Source organism: Primulina tabacum, chromosome 6 (assembly GCF_025594145.1).
Source record: "Primulina tabacum isolate GXHZ01 chromosome 6, ASM2559414v2, whole genome shotgun sequence".
NCBI lineage: Eukaryota > Viridiplantae > Streptophyta > Magnoliopsida > Lamiales > Gesneriaceae > Primulina > Primulina tabacum.
Window position 1 is genome coordinate 9,304,187 of NC_134555.1, and position 18,559 is coordinate 9,322,745.

The following is an 18,559-nucleotide window of genomic DNA, read 5'->3' on the forward strand; positions in this document are numbered from 1 at the left end:
AAATAACATAGGAAATTATCTGGGCCAAAAATATTTTTGCAATGATAAGTGAATGTCCAAGTAAACACGATTTGAAAAACAAACAAAATAAAACGAGATATTCTAAATCAAGCACATTTGTGGCACGCTAGGCTAGGACATATTTCACAAAGAAGGATGCACAAGTAATGGGAGATGCCATGTGTCAGAACGTGTTAATCAAGACTACCTTAAAAAGAATGAGATTCTTTCACAATGAAATCCCCCTACCAAACTCCAGTTAAATGGTGTGTCAGAACGTGTTAATCAAACATTGATGAACATGATTCGATCTATTATGAGATTCACTAAATTACCACCATACCTTCCGAGATTCGCACTTAAAATAACGGCAAAGTGTTGAACCAAGTCCATACAAAGGCAGTTGACAAAACTCCATATGAGATATGGATAGGAAAGCCACCTGAATAAACTTTCTTGAGAATATGGGGATGTCCTGCTTATGTGAAGCAGGCAGTGGGAGACAGATTAAATAGTAGAGTCAATCTGTGCTACTTTGTGGAATATATATTCAAATAATTCTATTGGATATTACTTCTACGATCCAAATGAAACAAATATATTTGTTTCAAGGAATGCTACCTTATTAGAGAAGGAGCTTCTATTGAATAGAAAAGGGGGATGACAGAACTCGAAGAGATTCGGGAATCACCCACTTCTGAAATAGTAGAACCCACACCCTAACAGTCTTTAAAGAAACACAAGCTCCTGGGAGATCTGAAAGGGTCTCAAGGCCATATAAGAGGATGAGCATGCTTCTTGAAGAAGGCCAAGATGAGCCATTCCTGGACGTCATCCAAGAAACTTTAAAGAAGCATTAACTGATGTCGATTCATCTAAATGGTTTTAAGCGATGTAGTATGAGATGGGCTCCATGTATTCGAAATTACCGTAATGAGGTAATCTAACTTCATGTTTTTATGAACAAGCAGATGGTTGCATGAACGGGGATAGATCTGATACAATTGCTTATTTCAATATGATTTTTTAAAAAAATCTTAACTGCCCTACTAGATGCAGGCCTATTTCTAAAAAATATGGTGTTAAAACTTAAAAGCGCTAGAATTTTGATGTCTTTCGTTTTCTTCTGTGTCTATTCTCTAGAGTTTGCGGACTCTTCGCAAAATGGCCATTTTTGGATTATAATTTGAAAGATGCTCAACCCATGTTTCATTCAGTAGTGAAAAATTCCTTATAATGTGTTGTCCCCAGTGAGAAAGTTCAGTCCACCCGTTCCACCTGAAAATGTGAAATCCCCAAGGGGGAAAAAAAAAGAAAAGAAAAGAAAAGAAAACAGGATTGGCAATGTTATAATGCAAGGGAAAATAAGTCTACATGATAGATGATGATATGTAGTGGAAAGTGCTACCTCCAATGCCGAAACCCGATTCTCATATTGAATTTGCTTGGCCGATTGTTAATAATTCGATTGTTATTGTTAGAGGTACCACTAACGGAAAAGTATCCTGTCACCAAAAAGATGACGCTGATTGGCGAAATATTTCAGTTTCAGTTTGATACGTTGGTATCTTCTCCACACCTTCTAACCACTTTGTCATCACTGATTCCTCATTCTTGTTTATTCTTGATTCATGGGCATATCTAGCATAGATGCAAATTACTCTTGATTGATGGGCATATCTACAATGATGCAACAAGTAATGTTTCTGGTCTTATACTCGGAACTAGTTTTCATATCCTTGTAACAGATTCATTTACTTTGAATCATTGTAACAGAAATGGTCGGTGGTTGGAAAGCTCCCTTTTCGAGTCAAAACCACTCTAGTTGGATTTTGTAATGGAATGCTGTATTTCACATCTGGGCAACGAGAGAGAGGGCCTGAGGATCCAGCGCCACGAAAGGTAATAGGTGAGATGTGGAGAACGAAGCTGATATTGTGAGAGAATTAATTTTGTGGTTGCAATGGGTGCCACAATATCATTAGTTGTACAAGTAGTGGTAGGTACACTTGTTTTTATTTTATTTATTGTTTTAGAAGTCCTATGTAATGGAAAGACAAGTCCAGACCCTGTCGAATAACGACATGAGGCAAGAGTATCCATATGCTTGCTATGTTATATACAATTCTACACATCTTGCTCGTACCATATGCCATCCGGGTCTCTAAAAGCATTCTGAAAAGGGTAAAAGAAGACCGACAACTAAATTCGGCATTTGAATGCATCTTCATATGATCACAAAGCAGTTTAAATGGCATACCATATTACTCCTATTTTGTAACTCCAAGGGAGATTGGAAGCCCAACAAGTACACACTGGCATATACATGCACCTCAATATTTACATAACATTCCCCATTGATTAGTTTTCTTCTGAGCAGTTTTGCGTTTTAAACAGCTGATTCCTTGCATGGAAAGCAATACCGTGACCTCACCAGCCTATTTCTTCTATACATGCGAAATCACGGAGACTAGTGCAGTATAAGCTCCACCAAGAAAAATTCTCCATCGAACCTTAAGCCTGATGAACCAGCAGGCTCAACTGACCCATCAACCATTCCACCATGCACATACAAATAACACCCTGAATTATCAACACAAGCACCATGAAATGACCTACACTTGGGTTTGTGGCCCCCCTTGAATTCAAGCCTTCTCCATGTTTTTCTATGCTGCTGCTGCTTCGTTGTCATCGACTCGATGTCTAAAACCCAAAAGTCATCTTTCCTATGCCTATTTGAATCTTCACCTCCGTAAATAAGAATTCTATGTCCTATTATAAGGTTGGCAGAGTGCCCCACTCGGGGCATTGGCATAGGCACGCTGTTACATAAATCAAATACTAATTGAATCCATCTACCGTCTGAAGAATCAAAGAGCCATACATCATTAAGAACTTCATAACCCGATCCCCTCCCTCCAAATAATATATTCTTTGCGTCATCAATATGAGTTAATGTGTGTCCCGACCGAGATGGAGGACATGGTTGAGACAAAATTTCTCTCCACGTCCCAAAACAGACATCTTCTGTGAGATCCAGAACCCATGTGTCACATAATCTCACACCAGATGGCCCGATGCCTCCATGGATAAGCATCCTTTTATTATCAATACAGCAACCAGCATGAGCACCCCTCGGTGATGGTGGCGGTGTACTCGAACAACTCACATCAAGAAGCCGCCAAGATAATTTAACATTACCAAGTTTTTCTTCAACTGTGACCTGGCCAACCCATGTGTCATTTTGGCGGACACCATGTTGATTGATCCCTCCAAACAAGACAAGATAATTGCCAACTACAACACACGAGTGCCCAAACCTCCCCTCAGGAATGCCCGAACTTGTCTTTTGCCATTTTATTCTTCTCCTCTTCAACTCATCAACTCCTGCATAAGCCGTCCATGTGTCTTCGAGGTGCCTTCCTGAACCATCAAAACAGAGAGCAGCAATGACAAACAAGAAATGAAAGAAATTCAGCAATCAAATTGATTGAAATAACCAGTATTTGGTCAGTTTCCCGGCATCTGCAACAATTAATAGAATGAAATTATCCAATGGACTCGATCTTTATCTTTATTTCATAAAGATAAAGACATTGAGAAACGAAAATACTGCAAATATAGAGTACGATGATGTTTTTCTACCACTATGGTAGATGGTTCTTGGGTCAAATGTTGAATAATAGCTCAATAATACATTTCAAACTAGAAGCTCCTCTTTTATGTAAGCAGAGTAACAAATTCAAGTTATCAAGATGAATGAAGTTTTTGCTTTTTTTTCTGCTGACCATGATATACAAGTATTAGGGGTGGGGAATATCAATTCCATCTGCAATACATATGCAAACAACGTTACTAGGATGAATTAATTTAACAAGAACCCTCATGGGAAAAAGCAAGTAGAAAGAATGATTGGGTAAGGTTAACCTCCCTCACATCCCCCACCGAACAGAACAAAGCATCCGGACACCAAATTCAGAGAATGGGAAGCTCTGGGTCTTGGGCACGGCCACTCATCATCGTTGCCCAACAAGAGACTGTGGCAATTCACAGTGTCCAACTGGTAAACCTGCCGGTACATATTCTTCCATGGAAGCTTGGCCGCGTCCGCTGGTGGATGTCCCCAGTCCCTCCTATATACAAACTCCCACAGAGCATCTGAGTATGCCAAAAGATTCAACCTTTTGCATGTGGCGGCGAAGCAGAGAATTGATTGTATGGGTAAGAGGAGCAAGATCGAAAACAGCTGGTCTTGGGATAATCTTGCTATTGGAGATGAAGATACCGATGCATCCGCCATCTGTTGATGATGATTGAATAATACTCCCTCCTTTCGCTTCTTTTTCATTCTTCTCTGTACGAGAAAAGGATGTGAAATTTCCTGTTCCTATCTTCATTTATTCACTCTTTCCGTATCTTCTTGTGCTAATTTACTAATATGCCATGGAATGTATATGTTTTAGCTCATCCATACTATCAATACTTTATTATTAAATTTGAGATACTTAGAATAACTAATTTTTCGTGTCATGGTCTATTTTAATAATTATATATATTAATAAAGTTTTAATATTTTAATGTAAGTCAGATGTAGTTCAGCGGATAAAATCTTTATATTCTGAGTATTAATAAGTTGTAGGTTTAATTCTTATTTAGATCTTTTTTTTTTCTTTCTTTTTTTATTTATATTTTAAATTTATATATCAATATAGTTCATTACTATTTCGTAGTTCATTACTATTTCTTATAATTATATTTTAATTTTCATTTAAATATAAATCAAATAAATTATAAAAAAATATTGTACAAGTACACAACACGTGTGTCGGTATACTAGTGATAATAATGAATAACCGTTAATTATCTATATTCAAAATTTTATTTTATCATTTTTTTTTATATAACTTCAATAGAAAAAAAATCCATACCAACTTCATTTTGTAAGAGTTTGATGTATTTAGGAAAAAAAAAATCGACATATTTATCTAGGAAAATAACAAAATATAATGTTAGAAAAACATACGAGGACAACCAGATTCAATGCCCGGATTAGCTTTTTAAAACCAATCATACTAAATCAATAACAATATTAATAAATGAGAAGTGTAATTAATCCGTATTTGCTTTCAAGTGATGTGGGAGCTGATTTGATAGATAGAAGAACCTACATGGTTGGGAATTTTGATAAACATAGGAAAAGAAAGATTATTGTTATTTTTTTAGGATTAAACACATGTTATATCAGTTTAAGCATCAAATATTTCTTGAGAATTCTTTTGTGACGACGGATCATATTTACAATAATAAATAATTCTTTTAGCATAAAAATAATATTTTTTTATGAACAACTCAAATAATAAATCCATCTCACAAAATTGAAATTGTCTCACAAAAACTTCTGTGAATATCTTTTAAATTACACGTGAACCTCTCCCAACAGAATCGATTGATATTTCCCAAAAATTTCCATAACAGTTGAACCACATGAATTGATTTTAATAAACAGAATTCTATATTCACGAGGAGATGGTTGATCCTCTTATCTTAAATTTGAAGAATTGCGTAAAAACATAATCGAAGTCTCCAGGTATTTTCAGACATTTGGATTTATTTCCTTTACATAAAAACGAATACGTTAATTAAAAACACAAAGTACATCATACACAATCCTGTCATGAGTTGGCATTTGTGTAGGAGTTTCCACCTCGCTCGCACACTCTACATCATGGAGCCCAGACAAATTACTAATAATGCACTTGTCTTTCAAAAATGCATATTATTATTATTATTAGAGATAAATATAACAATAAAAATATCAACACAGAAAATACAAGATGATCCTCTTAGCATTCTTCGTGAGATGATGATGACGACGACGATATAATCTACAAATGCATACTTTCGTATTTATAAAAAAAAAAAAAAAGTCATTTCTAAAAAGACAAAAAATTGTGTGAAACGATCTCACGGGTCCTATTTTGTAAGACGGATCTCTTATTTGGGTTATCAATGAAAAAACATTACTTTTTTATGATAAGAGTATTACTTCTTATTGTGAATATCGGTAGAATTGACCCATCTCACAGATAAAGATTCGTGAGACCGTCTCACAAGAGACATACTCATCTAAAAATTACCAACTCTATTTATTAGCTTCCAAAGCACTGATTTAGCTTCCTCTAGTGTTTCAACCACCTGCCCTCATTCAAATGAATTTCTCTTAATGTTAAACTATGAAAGACGTTATAAAAACCAATTAAAAAACATAATACAAGCAAAACAACATCTTCTATATAACAGGACACTCGATAGGTAACCTGGGCGCCTTGGCGCACACGAATATCCGACGCTCCGGCTGTCTATTGATATGAGAGCAGCATAATCTACCTCAGCTTCTTTAGACAAAACTACTTTCAGAGGCTTTCAAAATAATGCATTTAATTCCTACAGGAGTACTATAAATGTTACCAAAAGAAAGTGGAGCCATAAAACATCACTTTGATCAAGACAACTCTCTGTTAAAAACATGGAATGAAATTTCCGTGATAAACCTTTAGATTTTGTTCGCCTCCATCAGCTACAATCCTATCGGGTTGAAGGGCTTCATATTCTTTAACATCAACCGAAGCAACAGTTTCAAAGCCTCGAATGAAATATATATCACTGCTAATAGGTTATAAAGCAAATCAAAATCTTAAGGCTATTCATCTCAACAGTATGCGATTGCATTAGCTTTTCCTTTTACTATTCTTTTTTTCCTCTTTCTTTTTTTTTAAAAAATCACCATTGATTCGGGCTTGTTCACAAATAAACATAAAAAATACATAAAGAGGAGCATCGAGCTTGAACTCCAGTCCTATGTTACAAGTAAATGTAGCAAATAGGGCCACCTGTATAGAAAGTCTGAGCAAGGAATTGTGATCGAAGGTGAACAACCCAACATCACTATTCCCAGCCAAAATACAAACAATACACCAAAATACCTCAACACGATCAAACAAGTTTCATGCCCATGATACACACATATAAAGGCAGTAATCCGAGTTATGCAACTATCACAATTATTCAAATCACTTATTTGGTTGAAGCAGCACTTCACGTAGCAAAGAGCCAAAAAGAGGATTTGGTTAATCCACCCCATGAATTAATTTGGAAGATATATCACGATTTAACAATTGTTTATTCAAAAATAGGAAGAAAATGGAAGCATATTTTTCTTTTTTAGTGAGGACTAGTGAAGATTATGTTAGAGTAGGTGCCCGGCAAGCCAACTTGTGGCCCAGCTTTATTGACTCTGATGTAAAACAACCTTTATTTTAATAATATTTTACGATTTTATTCGATTATGACATTATACTTTATATGCACACACATGCAAGCTGCATAGATAAAATCATTGAATATACAAATGGTACTATGAGGTCTGCGTCGCAGCGTAAGATCATGAAACTCATTAAGAAAAAATGGTCAATAATGAGGGGAAAAATGATTATTCAAATTTCCAAGATTATGACTGCATGGAACTCGAAAACGTTGTGCCAAAATAAACTGAAATTTCCTATGACATATACAGGTCTTCCCGTTGCAAGATTTCGGGTCTTTACATGTATACAGTAACTCCATTAATATGTATGGAACATTCAGGAATCAGCATTAGTATTCATATTTACATATACAGTTTCTAAATGAACGCCAACAAGTATCGATCGTTAAAGAAGGCCTAAAATTCAGATGAGAATTTCTTCCATATATGTGGCGAGATGACCAATAACTCTAAAGAGTAGTGACACGGGCACATGTCATTCTAATTACTAGCAACACACATGTGAGAATTCCAAAGCATGTCATTACCATATATATAGCATATCAAGTGAAACATTTACTAATGTCATGAAATCAGATGAAGAAGAAAATTACCTGCTGGTCTTTCGGGAGTGGGCATACATCACCAAAGATTGTTACACGTGCATTGACAAGCCACTCCACCCAAGAATCTAGTGAATTCTCATCTTTGTCAAAGCCACATACAAAATACATTGCAATATTTTTGGTGATGACAGCTAAAAAAATCGCAAAACGAACCAGCCACCTGTACCACAAGTGTGTGCACCTTGGATCAGCTAACAAATTCCTTGTATGTATAGCCAATGGTGAAAATGAAAATATTGGATCTGCAAAAGATAAGTCAAACAACCACTCCAATCTCAAAAGAATTCTTATTATTTTAAGCCTATCAAGTAGAATGTGTCCAGCAAACTAGAGGTAAATATTGAGTAGTTTTCAGACTCTGGATCATTCAATGCTTGGCAAAATCATGTCTTTGTTTCCTCAAGGCAACCCTTCATAGCATGTCATACTACAGAAATGAGGCATTCTCAATGACTCAATCAGGCCATTATTTTTAAGAGCTTGATAGGGAGATCTTAATGACCCCTGAAACGAAGAATCGGGAGTGGCTTCTGCACCAAAAAAAAGCCCAATTACTAGTATCAAAAGCTGCATCTGGTACATCAATTTTTTTCTGCTCTCTCAATTGTGTTTTTCTAAATCCTTACATTCAGTTCATGAACCAATGCATCTCTTCTGTCATTCAAATAACAAATCTAAACATTTACTTTGTCAATAATAAAAGAGAACATTTTGAGGCCGGCCAATTTACACATGTTCACGAATAATAACTTTCCAGATTCCAAGAAATATCGCAATAAACAAAAATGGATCAAAATTGTATTCAAACTAAAGATAAACATGACACAACAAAAAACAAACAAGGCGTTCCGGAGGTGGACATAAGAACAAAAACTTTATGATGCGTTCTGGAGGTGGACATAAGAACAAAAACTTTATGATACTTACACCCAATAGTGTCTGCTGCAAAATCTACAAGGGAACCAAATGGATAGCCTTCCAGACGGTGGTGCATCTGAGACATAACAGTACGCAGATGAGCAAACCTAGCCTTCTCTCATTTCAACGAAGCAATATAATAGAGGAACAACTCATCAGAGGCAGTTTTTGTATAAGATTGGACCAGCATAGGTATATCACTATGACTGCACAAAATATATCAGCAAATTAAAAGTTTTACCTGTTCCATTAAATTTTGAACCGCTAAGGCCGGCCTACGTAAGCCATGAGCAGAAGTTGCACTCTGCACTCCACCAGATATTGGCGTTCTAAAAAGCCCAGCTCTTGTCCCTCCACCAGTTGAGATTCCATATAAGATCACAAGAGGTGGTGTCGACAAATTTAAAACTGAATCCATCTCCTTTTGGTTACTTGGTCTAAGATCTGAATTACCCTTCAGGATACGAGAGATGACATCACAATAAAGCTGAAAAAGCGATTTGAAATATCCAAATATGTACTATATACAATAACAACTAAATATTCCTATCGTGACTCATCAAGTACAATGACAATAACTAGTCCGCAGGAGCCAAGAATAAGAATTCTTCCAAACTCCAACATGAGAAAAATTAGATATCTATCTTCCGAACAGTTCCGAGCTTCGGGAAAGTGGGATGTGCACCCCCGATCATTTACTCCCGCTCTTTCTTTAGAACTTAATCTTACTTATTCAGCATTTTCAAATTAATAAACTTAAAGGTTGTGCCTGTAGTTACATTTAGATAGATATTTTCATTTGAAGCTTCCAATAAAGTTAATTAATATTTCACTATCATTATGTATTCGTTTATGTCTCCTTTCAATCCATTTTCCTCGTAATGCCTTCATTTGACTGAAAAACAAATGTATCACTGTCATTATCATAATCATAAGCCATAAGTATTCAAGTGAACTATGGAGGCAAATTGAGATTGGAGCAATGTTGGTGTAAGGATTGGATCTTTCCCATTCTCAGTCTCTTGAGAGGTTAAAAAGAACTTGAAGTTGGGAATTAATCATTTCATTTTCCAAATTAATGGAGTTACTAGAGCATTTGAAAAATTAAAATCTAGACTCTTGTTCTTCCCAACAGCAAGGGGAACTAAATTCTCATCAAGTGAAGAAAAGGAGTAATGAGATCATAAATGGTATAAGAAAGATAAGAGCGAGCTACTACTCCTCATGAGAGGAATTCGAAGAGAGTGAAGTTACGACAAAAGGTGAGACAAAACTTGAAGATAGTGGAAGACACAAGTCTTGAACCCTCTGACTAATCCTCTACCATAAAAGCCAAATTGTAATCCACATTAAGGGTTTCAACTTCCATAGTTCAGCCTTAACAAATCATAAATAAGTGTAAAAAGAATTGTTTCTTGAGGCCTTTCATTTACTAACAATGACTTGGGGGTTTCCACACTCCAGGGTATCCTAGTGAATAAATTTTCCAAGCTCCAACAATTCCAAATTAATCATCAAACTTATAGAACATATTTCATGTTAGTGCTTTTCTTTTGTTAGTTTGAAGTAAAGGAGGGTCTAACAGAAAAGGAAACGCAGAGACCAGAAAAAAAGAGCTCCATCCCAAGATTTTGCTGCGTCTCTCAAAAGACGGTGCCTACAATAAGACTGTCCTGCTGAAATATGCTCCCGTTGGTGGAGATTTCAAGAGCTACAATTTGTATACAACTACAAGTAGAATCAACCCGTGTTTCGAGAACTCTTTAATGTTGTTTGTGGTTGTTGTTTGTGGTTTTCCGGCTTCCATGCTTTCTTGTAAAAGTATGTCTTTTGAACAGTAATAGTTACGGCTATTGGAGGAAAATTATCTTTTTTTCCAACGATGACACCTTTGTTGAAGTTATTGATTCTGAAATATTATACATCTAACGTACTTGTATCAATAGAACGCAGTTTACGCTCCCCACTTTTCAATTTTTTTCGGATGTTTGAACAAGGTTATCAACAAGCTTTACAGGTTTGGAACAATGGATGTTGCTACATCGAACAAGTTACAATCATTAAAGTGAAAATAAATCAGAAGAAAAATTAATCGCTATCACTTCTCTGTTCTAAGGGAAAAGAAACAGGAAAGTTCGTGATAAATTCAAAATCAAAGCTCAGTACAAGATACCTAGAGGTGATAAAAGCTCGAATTTTGATTAGGACAGAGCAAAAAAAGAGGGGAAACATAAAACGAATCATCAAGAAATGACTATATCAGCTTGAATTCATACAATGCGAACGAAGGATAAAGAGAAGCTACGTACCTCGCAGGGAAAATTTTGTTCTTCCGAGACTAAACTGAACGCTACATTATTAATTTATTATTGTTATTATCCAACCGACTGTCCTCTCCGGTGCTGCCATCCTCCGATAATTTGCTATCCAGCGCCGAAATTCGCGAAGTCTTGCATCTGGAGCAGCTTAAACTGAATTTCAACAAGAGAGAATTGGTTTTGAGGGGATTGATTGGGAGTGGCGTCTGAGAAACTGGGAAGCTGTGATCTTTTAATCAAAGTGTGTGCATTGCCCAAATATAATATATTGTTTATATATCGTCCGTATCAATTATATGATACTTGGTGCAAAAATATTATAAAATTTAGGTTAAATTTAGGATATTGAATTTATAAAAGTAAATGTATTGTTTATTCATTTAATTGATATAATTGTTTTTTTAACTCATTAAATGCATGAGCATCACAATAATATTTTTATTTTTTGAATAAAAAATTGTAACATTTTTTTATCTATATATCTATATCTACATATCTATAAAAATGTGGATTATGAGCTCTATTTTCAATTGTCAATAGATAAAAATGACCTCCTTATCGATACAAATTCAAACACTCAATATATATATATATTTATATATATATATATATAAATTCTAATTGTTGTAAGAATAAAAAATAAATTTTAAATATTCAGAATTCATTTGACAAGGACGAGCATTGGTAGGAATATTCTTTTCATCAAAACTTTCTTCATATGGAAGAGAGATAATATAATTTTTACGATTCCAAAAAGCATTTGGGAGATCATTACATATTTCTAATGAAAATTTATTATAAATAATTTTAATTTTTTCTTGTAATTTAGGACTTTTTAATTTATCATCTATAGTTAATATTTTAACTTGTTCTTTTAAGGAATTTATTTCAAATGTTTTCCTATCAATTTTTTCTTGTAATTCATTAAGAATTCTATGAACAGGTTTGGTTATAAACTTAAAGGAAATAGGATTACCTTGAAAAGTTCCTATAATAGATGTTTCATCAACATAAGTTAAAGGATATATTTGATAAATAAAAGGAAGACCAAGTATAAGTTGGTTAGAAATATCTTTTGCTAATAAAAAACTGGTTTGAATACAGTTTTTATCTTTGCAAATATATATTTTAGGTAATTTATAATTTATTTCTAATGGTTTTCCTCCTACATGAGAAAGAGAATGAGTAGTTTTATGAAAATATTTCGTAGGAATTAATCCTTCCTGTATAACATTTAAATCTGCATCACTATCAATCATAGCAATGAAATTTTTCTTATAAGAATTCTCAATTAATAAAGTAATATTAGTGTACCATTTTTGAGATATAATAATGCTTAAAACAGATAAATGTTTTTGATTTGGATCAGGAAATGAAATATCCTGAAAATTATCAAAACTTTCAGAATTATTAACTGAATTGTTAGTTTCAATAATTGAAATACGATAATTTAAACTGGTATTATTATGTTGTAAAATTTTTACTTGTTCTTCAAAATTTTCTATTTCTTTAACTAAATCCTGTATAATAACTGGATTTTGTTTACTATATTTTTGTTGTAAAAATTTTTTTACTTTTTTCATAGAATAAGCTTGTTCTTGTTTAACAAGAATGTTATTATTATTGCTAGTTGAAGCAGTATTTTCCATTTGATCTATAATTGTAGATTTTAATACTGGATCCTTAATCATTTTAAGGAATTCTAGAATATTATTGTTAGTTAACACATTAATATTTAAATAATTAAATTGATACATGAGTTTATAAAAATCATCATTTTTATCTTTATTATCTTCTATATAACAAGATTTTCCTTTTAAAGAGTTATTATATTCTTCTAAATCTGAAATATAAGATTCTGAAGAATTCTCAGTTTCAATGTCAGAATTAGGATTTTTTAGATTTTCATCTATATCTAAATTATTAATTTTGTTTTTAACCCAACATTGATTAGCATAATGTCCTGGCTTTTTACATTTTCTACAAATTATTAATTTGTTTTTATATTTTTCTTCTTTCCGTGAATTACGGATTTTTTTTCTTTTCTTCTTTTTATCTCTTTGTCTTTCAGACAAATGTCTTTTCTTTCTATAAAGTTTTTCATCTTTTTCTTTAATTTTTTTCTTACCTTTATTAGGTAAGTCCATACCAAATTGATCACAAAATTTACCTAATTATTTTTTCTCAAGTAAATTATGTCTTTTAATTTGATTATTTAATTTTAATTCATTACAAAGAGCTAAACCCTCTTTAATACAAGTAATAATTAATTTTCCATAAGTATAATTATCATATGAAATATTAATTTCATCTTTTCTTAAAACTTTTTTAATTATTTCAGCAAATAGAAAAGGTAAACCATCAATAAATTTGGCTTTTCAAAAACTATTATTACAATCTGGTATCTCATAAATTCGAGATAAAAAGGTATCTTCATACCATCTAAAATCAGTAAGTGTTTTTAGACTTTAGATTACTTAATAAAGTACGAATTTTTTCACTATCATCGGTGAATCTACCAGTAAAGTGTTCAATCATTGTCATTATTAATGAATATACTACATTTTCTGATTGAATATTATTCTCAATTTTTATTGAATTTATAATATCGTCTTTTTGAGATTGATTTAAATAATTATCTCATCAACCTTTAAGTTGGCCAGTAAATCCTGATATAATAATTTTAGCAATATTTTTATCACTATTGCCTGAAGTTTTACACACAGTACTATACATAAGCATTCTGTGAGCAGTATTATAAATTTGCTTATCACTAATACCATCAATATTTCATTTATATATACTTTTCCCATTATAACTATTAGCAAATATATATTTTTGTTCTTCAATAAGAACATCCATAGGAGTAGGTCTATTATAATAATATTTGTTTTGGGTAGGTCTATCTGCCCATTTGATTTTATTAATTTCTTTATCAGAATGATTGTTATTATTATCAAACTCTTCATTAAGAGTATTTAAATTAAGATTTTTAGATTTTTCTTCTAATAATTTTTCTATATCAGAAACAGAAGATTTAAATTTAAAATCGTTTATATCTGAAGAGGATTGAATAGAAGAAGTAGCAATAGAAACAATATTAGTTTCATCTTTAGACTGTATATGTACATCTGGTTTAATTTGATTAATAGCCAAAATTATTTTATTAATACGATCCTTAAGAAAAACTATTTCTTCTCCTATTATTGTAAGATATAAATTTGTATAATTTTGTTTTTCAATTATCTGATTAATATGTTTAACAGTTATTTGTAACATATCATTTTCAAATAATTTTGAAAAAGCAGTAAAATTTAAAATTTTATTATTTTTTTCTATAATAAAAGATTGTTGAGGAGGATAAATAGATTTTTGAATCTGTCCAAAAGAAATTTTATAATTTTTTTCAAGAATAGAAATATAATCTATGATAAATGTTTTAAAAAACCAAGGAACAAAATGTATTAATTTATTCTGATTTTCACAATATTTATAAATTCCGAAATAATATATTCAAACTATTCCTCAAGAAACTTTTAAAGTACCAATATCTGAAAGATTCTCATTTGGGTAAATAAAATTCTGCATTGATTTTTGCTCTAGCAAGAGATCCTTTAGTAAAATCAATTTTTAGTTTACTATCCATTAAATACTAAAATTCATTTCTGAAACTGTATCAGTTTCTCTAACTTTTTGAAAGTTACTTTTATGAACAATATTGTTTTGATTAATGATTAATTCATCTTCTGTATCTTGTACAGAAGACTCTACATCTTCTCTTATCTGAGAAGTAGAAACTCTTGAAATTTGAGGAACATCCACCATATAATCTAAAGGTGAAATAAAAGAATGACTAGATCTTGATCTAGCATAGATAGAAGATGGTATAATTTTCTTTGTTCATTATTGAACTGTATTTGAACAGATCCTTCATTATTTTGAATAACTTGTTGTAAATCCTTATTTATTATAGAATTTCTAGGAACAGCTTGTTCAATTATCCAGTTTTCTGGAAATTCAATTTCTTCCCATTTTATAGATCTACGGGTTGTAATATTAGATCTATTAAAATTGGTTTCTATAAGAATAGTTTCATTTAATTTTTTATCTATTCTTTTACACATAGGATTTAGTGTAAATAATGGTTTATAATAAATACGATAACAGATACATATAACTTCTGTACAAGGAGTATAATTATATCCATGAGTTTTAACATTTAATGTTAAAAAATCTAATATATTTATATCAGACAAAGATAAAGATAAATTAGGATAAATATCAAAATATACTGGACCATGTGCCAGACTAGATTGAATTATTCCCATAAGGGATTGTTTCCAATTCAAATTTCTACCATCTCTTAAAGCTGCTCTAAAGCTTTCTTGTAAACCTTCTAAAGTTAAAGGTCTAAAAGCAATTTGAATTAAACCTATATGAATAAATCTATAATTTTTTCTATAAGGTAAAATATCTTTATTTTTTAACAATCTAATAACCATTTCATCGTTATGAAGAGGTACTGATGATTCTGTAGTTTTAACTACTTGTTTAAAACCAATTTTTTCAAAAGTTCCCAACTTATAAATCATTTTAGATTCTATCTTAGGAATAGTCCATTTATTCAATAAATCTAAATTTTCAGGTAAATCATATTCTTCATTTAAACTGTTTTGAACAGTTTCTTTCAAACCAAAAATATTCATTTGAATAAAAATGCTAAATTATTAACCAGACTATTTCCATGGCTCTAATACCATCTGAGGCTTTGAATCAAAGTGAATCTGATACGTGGCATTGTTTTATCAAATTTTTCCTTAATGGCTTTCGCACACATGAAGTTTATTGATTTCCAGCCTATATACCATTTTCAACTCATACTGAGCTAAGAAAATGAAGAATTTAAATTCCAGAATAATAATGAATATAAGATTTTCATTTGGAACTTTTACAAAACATAAAAGGATTTATAAAAGATATACAAAAGAAATTAAACAACAGAGTATTTTACTGAGATCCTATAGACTCATAAATTCATAAAAATCACTCATAAACACCTTAAACGCCATTTCTCGGCTAATCAGGCTAAAGGGCTTCAACATGAATTTATTTTTCTTGGTTAAAATCAAACCTTGTGTTTTCCATTTCCTGGTTCATCTTGTTACCTTATGTTCTAACCAAAGACTCTTATATTATATTAAATTCCAAAAATTTAAATAAATCATTTATTATCTCAATCTGATTCCAAGTTACAAATAAATATAGATCATGTCATAGTAAGGTAATAATTTAGCACGAATACTTTAGCCTGTCATTCAGGCTAATCTATAAAATATAAAATTTTTAAACAGTAAGTAAAAACAGAAAATAAAAACAGTAAAAACTTACAAAATTGTTATCAGAACTTCAAACTTTTATTGATAAACTTCAGAAGGGTTGTTTACAAGAAAGAATAGAGGAGAGCAAACTCGACCGTGTCCTTTTTTATAAATGATTACAAAATCAAAGGGAGCTAAATGAGCCTGCCATCTTGCAAACATTTGTTTAGACACATCATGTTTAAAATATTTATTAAACATAAATTTTGCAGATTTGCAATCAGTTTTTATAATAAACTTTTGATTATATAAATCATCTCGAAATTTTAAAATACATCTAAGAATAGCTAAATTTTTTTTTGCTACTGTGGAATAATTTTTCTGAGCATTATTCCATTTGCCAGAATAAAAACAAATAAGAAATTCTTGTTTTGTTTGAGCATCTTTCTGCTTTAAGATTCCTCCAAAACCTATATCTGAGGCATAAGTTTCTACAATTTTATCCCATTGGGGATTAGCAAGCATAAGACAATGGATATTTTTAACCTTTTCTTTAATATTTTTAACAGCTATATTATGTTTTTCAGACCATGGTAAATGATTTTTCTTTAATCTATCATATAAGATAGCAGAATCCTTAGTAAGATCTTTAATATAAGGAGAAATATAATTTAAACTTCCTAAAAATCTTTATAACTGAGTTTTATCAGTTATAATATCAGGAAATTTTGAACCAAATTCTATACTTCTTTGTATAGGAATTATTTTCCATTTTTCAATCATATGATCAAGAAATCTAATATTAGTTTGAAATAAAATCATTTTAGATTTTGATATAACAAGACCATTTTGAATAACAATATTTTTAAACATATCTAAATATTTAAAATGTGTTTCAATATCATTAGAAAACACTAAGATATCATCTATATAAACAATTATGAAATTGCTATAATTATAAAAAATATCATTCATAATTTGTTGAAATTCTGAAGGGGCATTTTTAAGGCCAAATGGCATTACTGTCCATGCATAATATCCTTTTGGAACATTAAAAGTAGTTTTATATCTATTAGATTCTTTTATTTGAATCTGCCAAAATTCTGATTTTAAATCAAATTTTGAAAATATAATTGCATGTACCATTCTATCTAATAAATTTTTTTATTAGGAATAGGATGCCTAATCCATTTTAAAACCTTATTAAGAGGTTTATAATTTATTACCAATCTAAGAACTCCTCTTTCCTGCTCAGAATGTTTATTAACATAAAAAGCAGTACATGACCAAGGAGATTGAGAATGTTTTATTAAACTTTTTTCTAATAAAGAATGAATTTCATTCCTGCATAATTCTAAATATTCAGAATTCATTTGATAAGGACGAGCCTTGGCATTGTTTTACCAAATTTTTCCTAAGTGGCTTTCGCACACATGAAGTTTATTGGTTTCCAGTCTATATACCATTTTCAACTCATACTGAGCTAAGAAAATGAAGAATTTAAATTCCAGAATAATAATGAATATAAGGTTCTTATTTGGAACTTTTACAAAACATAAAAGGATTTATAAAAGATATACCAAAGAAATTAAACAACAGAGGATTTTACTGAGATCCCATAGAATCATAAATTCATAAAAATCACCCATAAACGTCATTTCTCGGCTAAGCAGGCTGAAGGGCTTCAACATGAATTTATTTTTCTTCGTTAAACTCAAACCTTGTGTTTACCATTTCCTGGTTCATCTTTTTACCTTATGTTCTAACCAAAGACTCTTATATTACATTAAATTCCAAAAATTTAAATAAATCTTTTATTATCTCAATCTGATTCCAAGTTACAAATAAATATAGATCATGTCATAGTAAGGTAATAATTTAGCACGAATACTTTAGCCTGTCATTCAGGCTATTCTATAAAATATAAAATTTTTAAACAGTAAGTAAAAACAGAAAATAAAAACATTAAGAACTTACAAAGTTGTTATCAGAACTTCAAACTTTTACTGATAAACTTCAGAAGGGTTGTTTACAAGATAGAATAGAGGAGAGCAAACTCGACCGTGTCCTTTTAAG

General features: G+C 31.4%; 2 protein-coding genes and 2 long non-coding RNA genes across 16 annotated transcripts; 2 read left to right on the forward strand and 2 right to left on the reverse strand.

The window, feature by feature from the left end:
* Positions 1-1,409: 1,409 nt before the first annotated feature.
* Positions 1,410-2,150, forward strand: LOC142549119 (uncharacterized). The gene is made up of 2 exons (XR_012821065.1): positions 1,410-1,564; positions 1,777-2,150. It is a non-coding gene; the product is annotated as an uncharacterized LOC142549119 (long non-coding RNA).
* On the reverse strand, positions 1,965-4,410 carry LOC142549118 (F-box/kelch-repeat protein At1g51550-like). The gene is made up of 2 exons (XM_075657896.1): positions 3,928-4,410; positions 1,965-3,423 (listed from the first exon to the last, which is right to left on the reverse strand). The coding sequence occupies exons 1-2, from the start codon at positions 4,346-4,348 to the stop codon at positions 2,471-2,473; spliced, it is 1,374 nt and encodes a 457-aa protein (XP_075514011.1). The 5' UTR covers positions 4,349-4,410; the 3' UTR covers positions 1,965-2,470.
* A 1,036-nt stretch (positions 4,411-5,446) lies between these two features.
* On the reverse strand, positions 5,447-11,407 carry LOC142549120 (uncharacterized). Of its 13 annotated transcripts, none has more exons than XR_012821070.1 (6): positions 11,157-11,407; positions 9,089-9,301; positions 8,859-8,959; positions 7,918-8,089; positions 6,552-6,663; positions 5,447-6,455 (listed from the first exon to the last, which is right to left on the reverse strand). XR_012821070.1 is itself a non-coding variant. In XM_075657905.1 (6 exons), the coding sequence occupies exons 2-5, from the start codon at positions 9,263-9,265 to the stop codon at positions 7,946-7,948; spliced, it is 411 nt and encodes a 136-aa protein (XP_075514020.1). In that variant the 5' UTR covers positions 9,266-9,301; positions 11,157-11,407; the 3' UTR covers positions 5,449-6,663; positions 7,918-7,945. The 13 variants fall into 13 exon arrangements, 8 of the variants coding, with proteins under 8 accessions (XP_075514020.1, XP_075514014.1, XP_075514018.1 ...); XR_012821069.1 differs by having other exon boundaries at positions 5,448-6,444; XM_075657905.1 differs by adding an exon at positions 8,090-8,171 and having other exon boundaries at positions 5,449-6,663; positions 7,918-7,994; positions 8,857-8,959.
* On the forward strand, positions 8,466-11,150 carry LOC142549121 (uncharacterized). The gene is made up of 3 exons (XR_012821071.1): positions 8,466-8,783; positions 8,823-9,011; positions 9,521-11,150. It is a non-coding gene; the product is annotated as an uncharacterized LOC142549121 (long non-coding RNA).
* Positions 11,408-18,559: the final 7,152 nt, after the last annotated feature.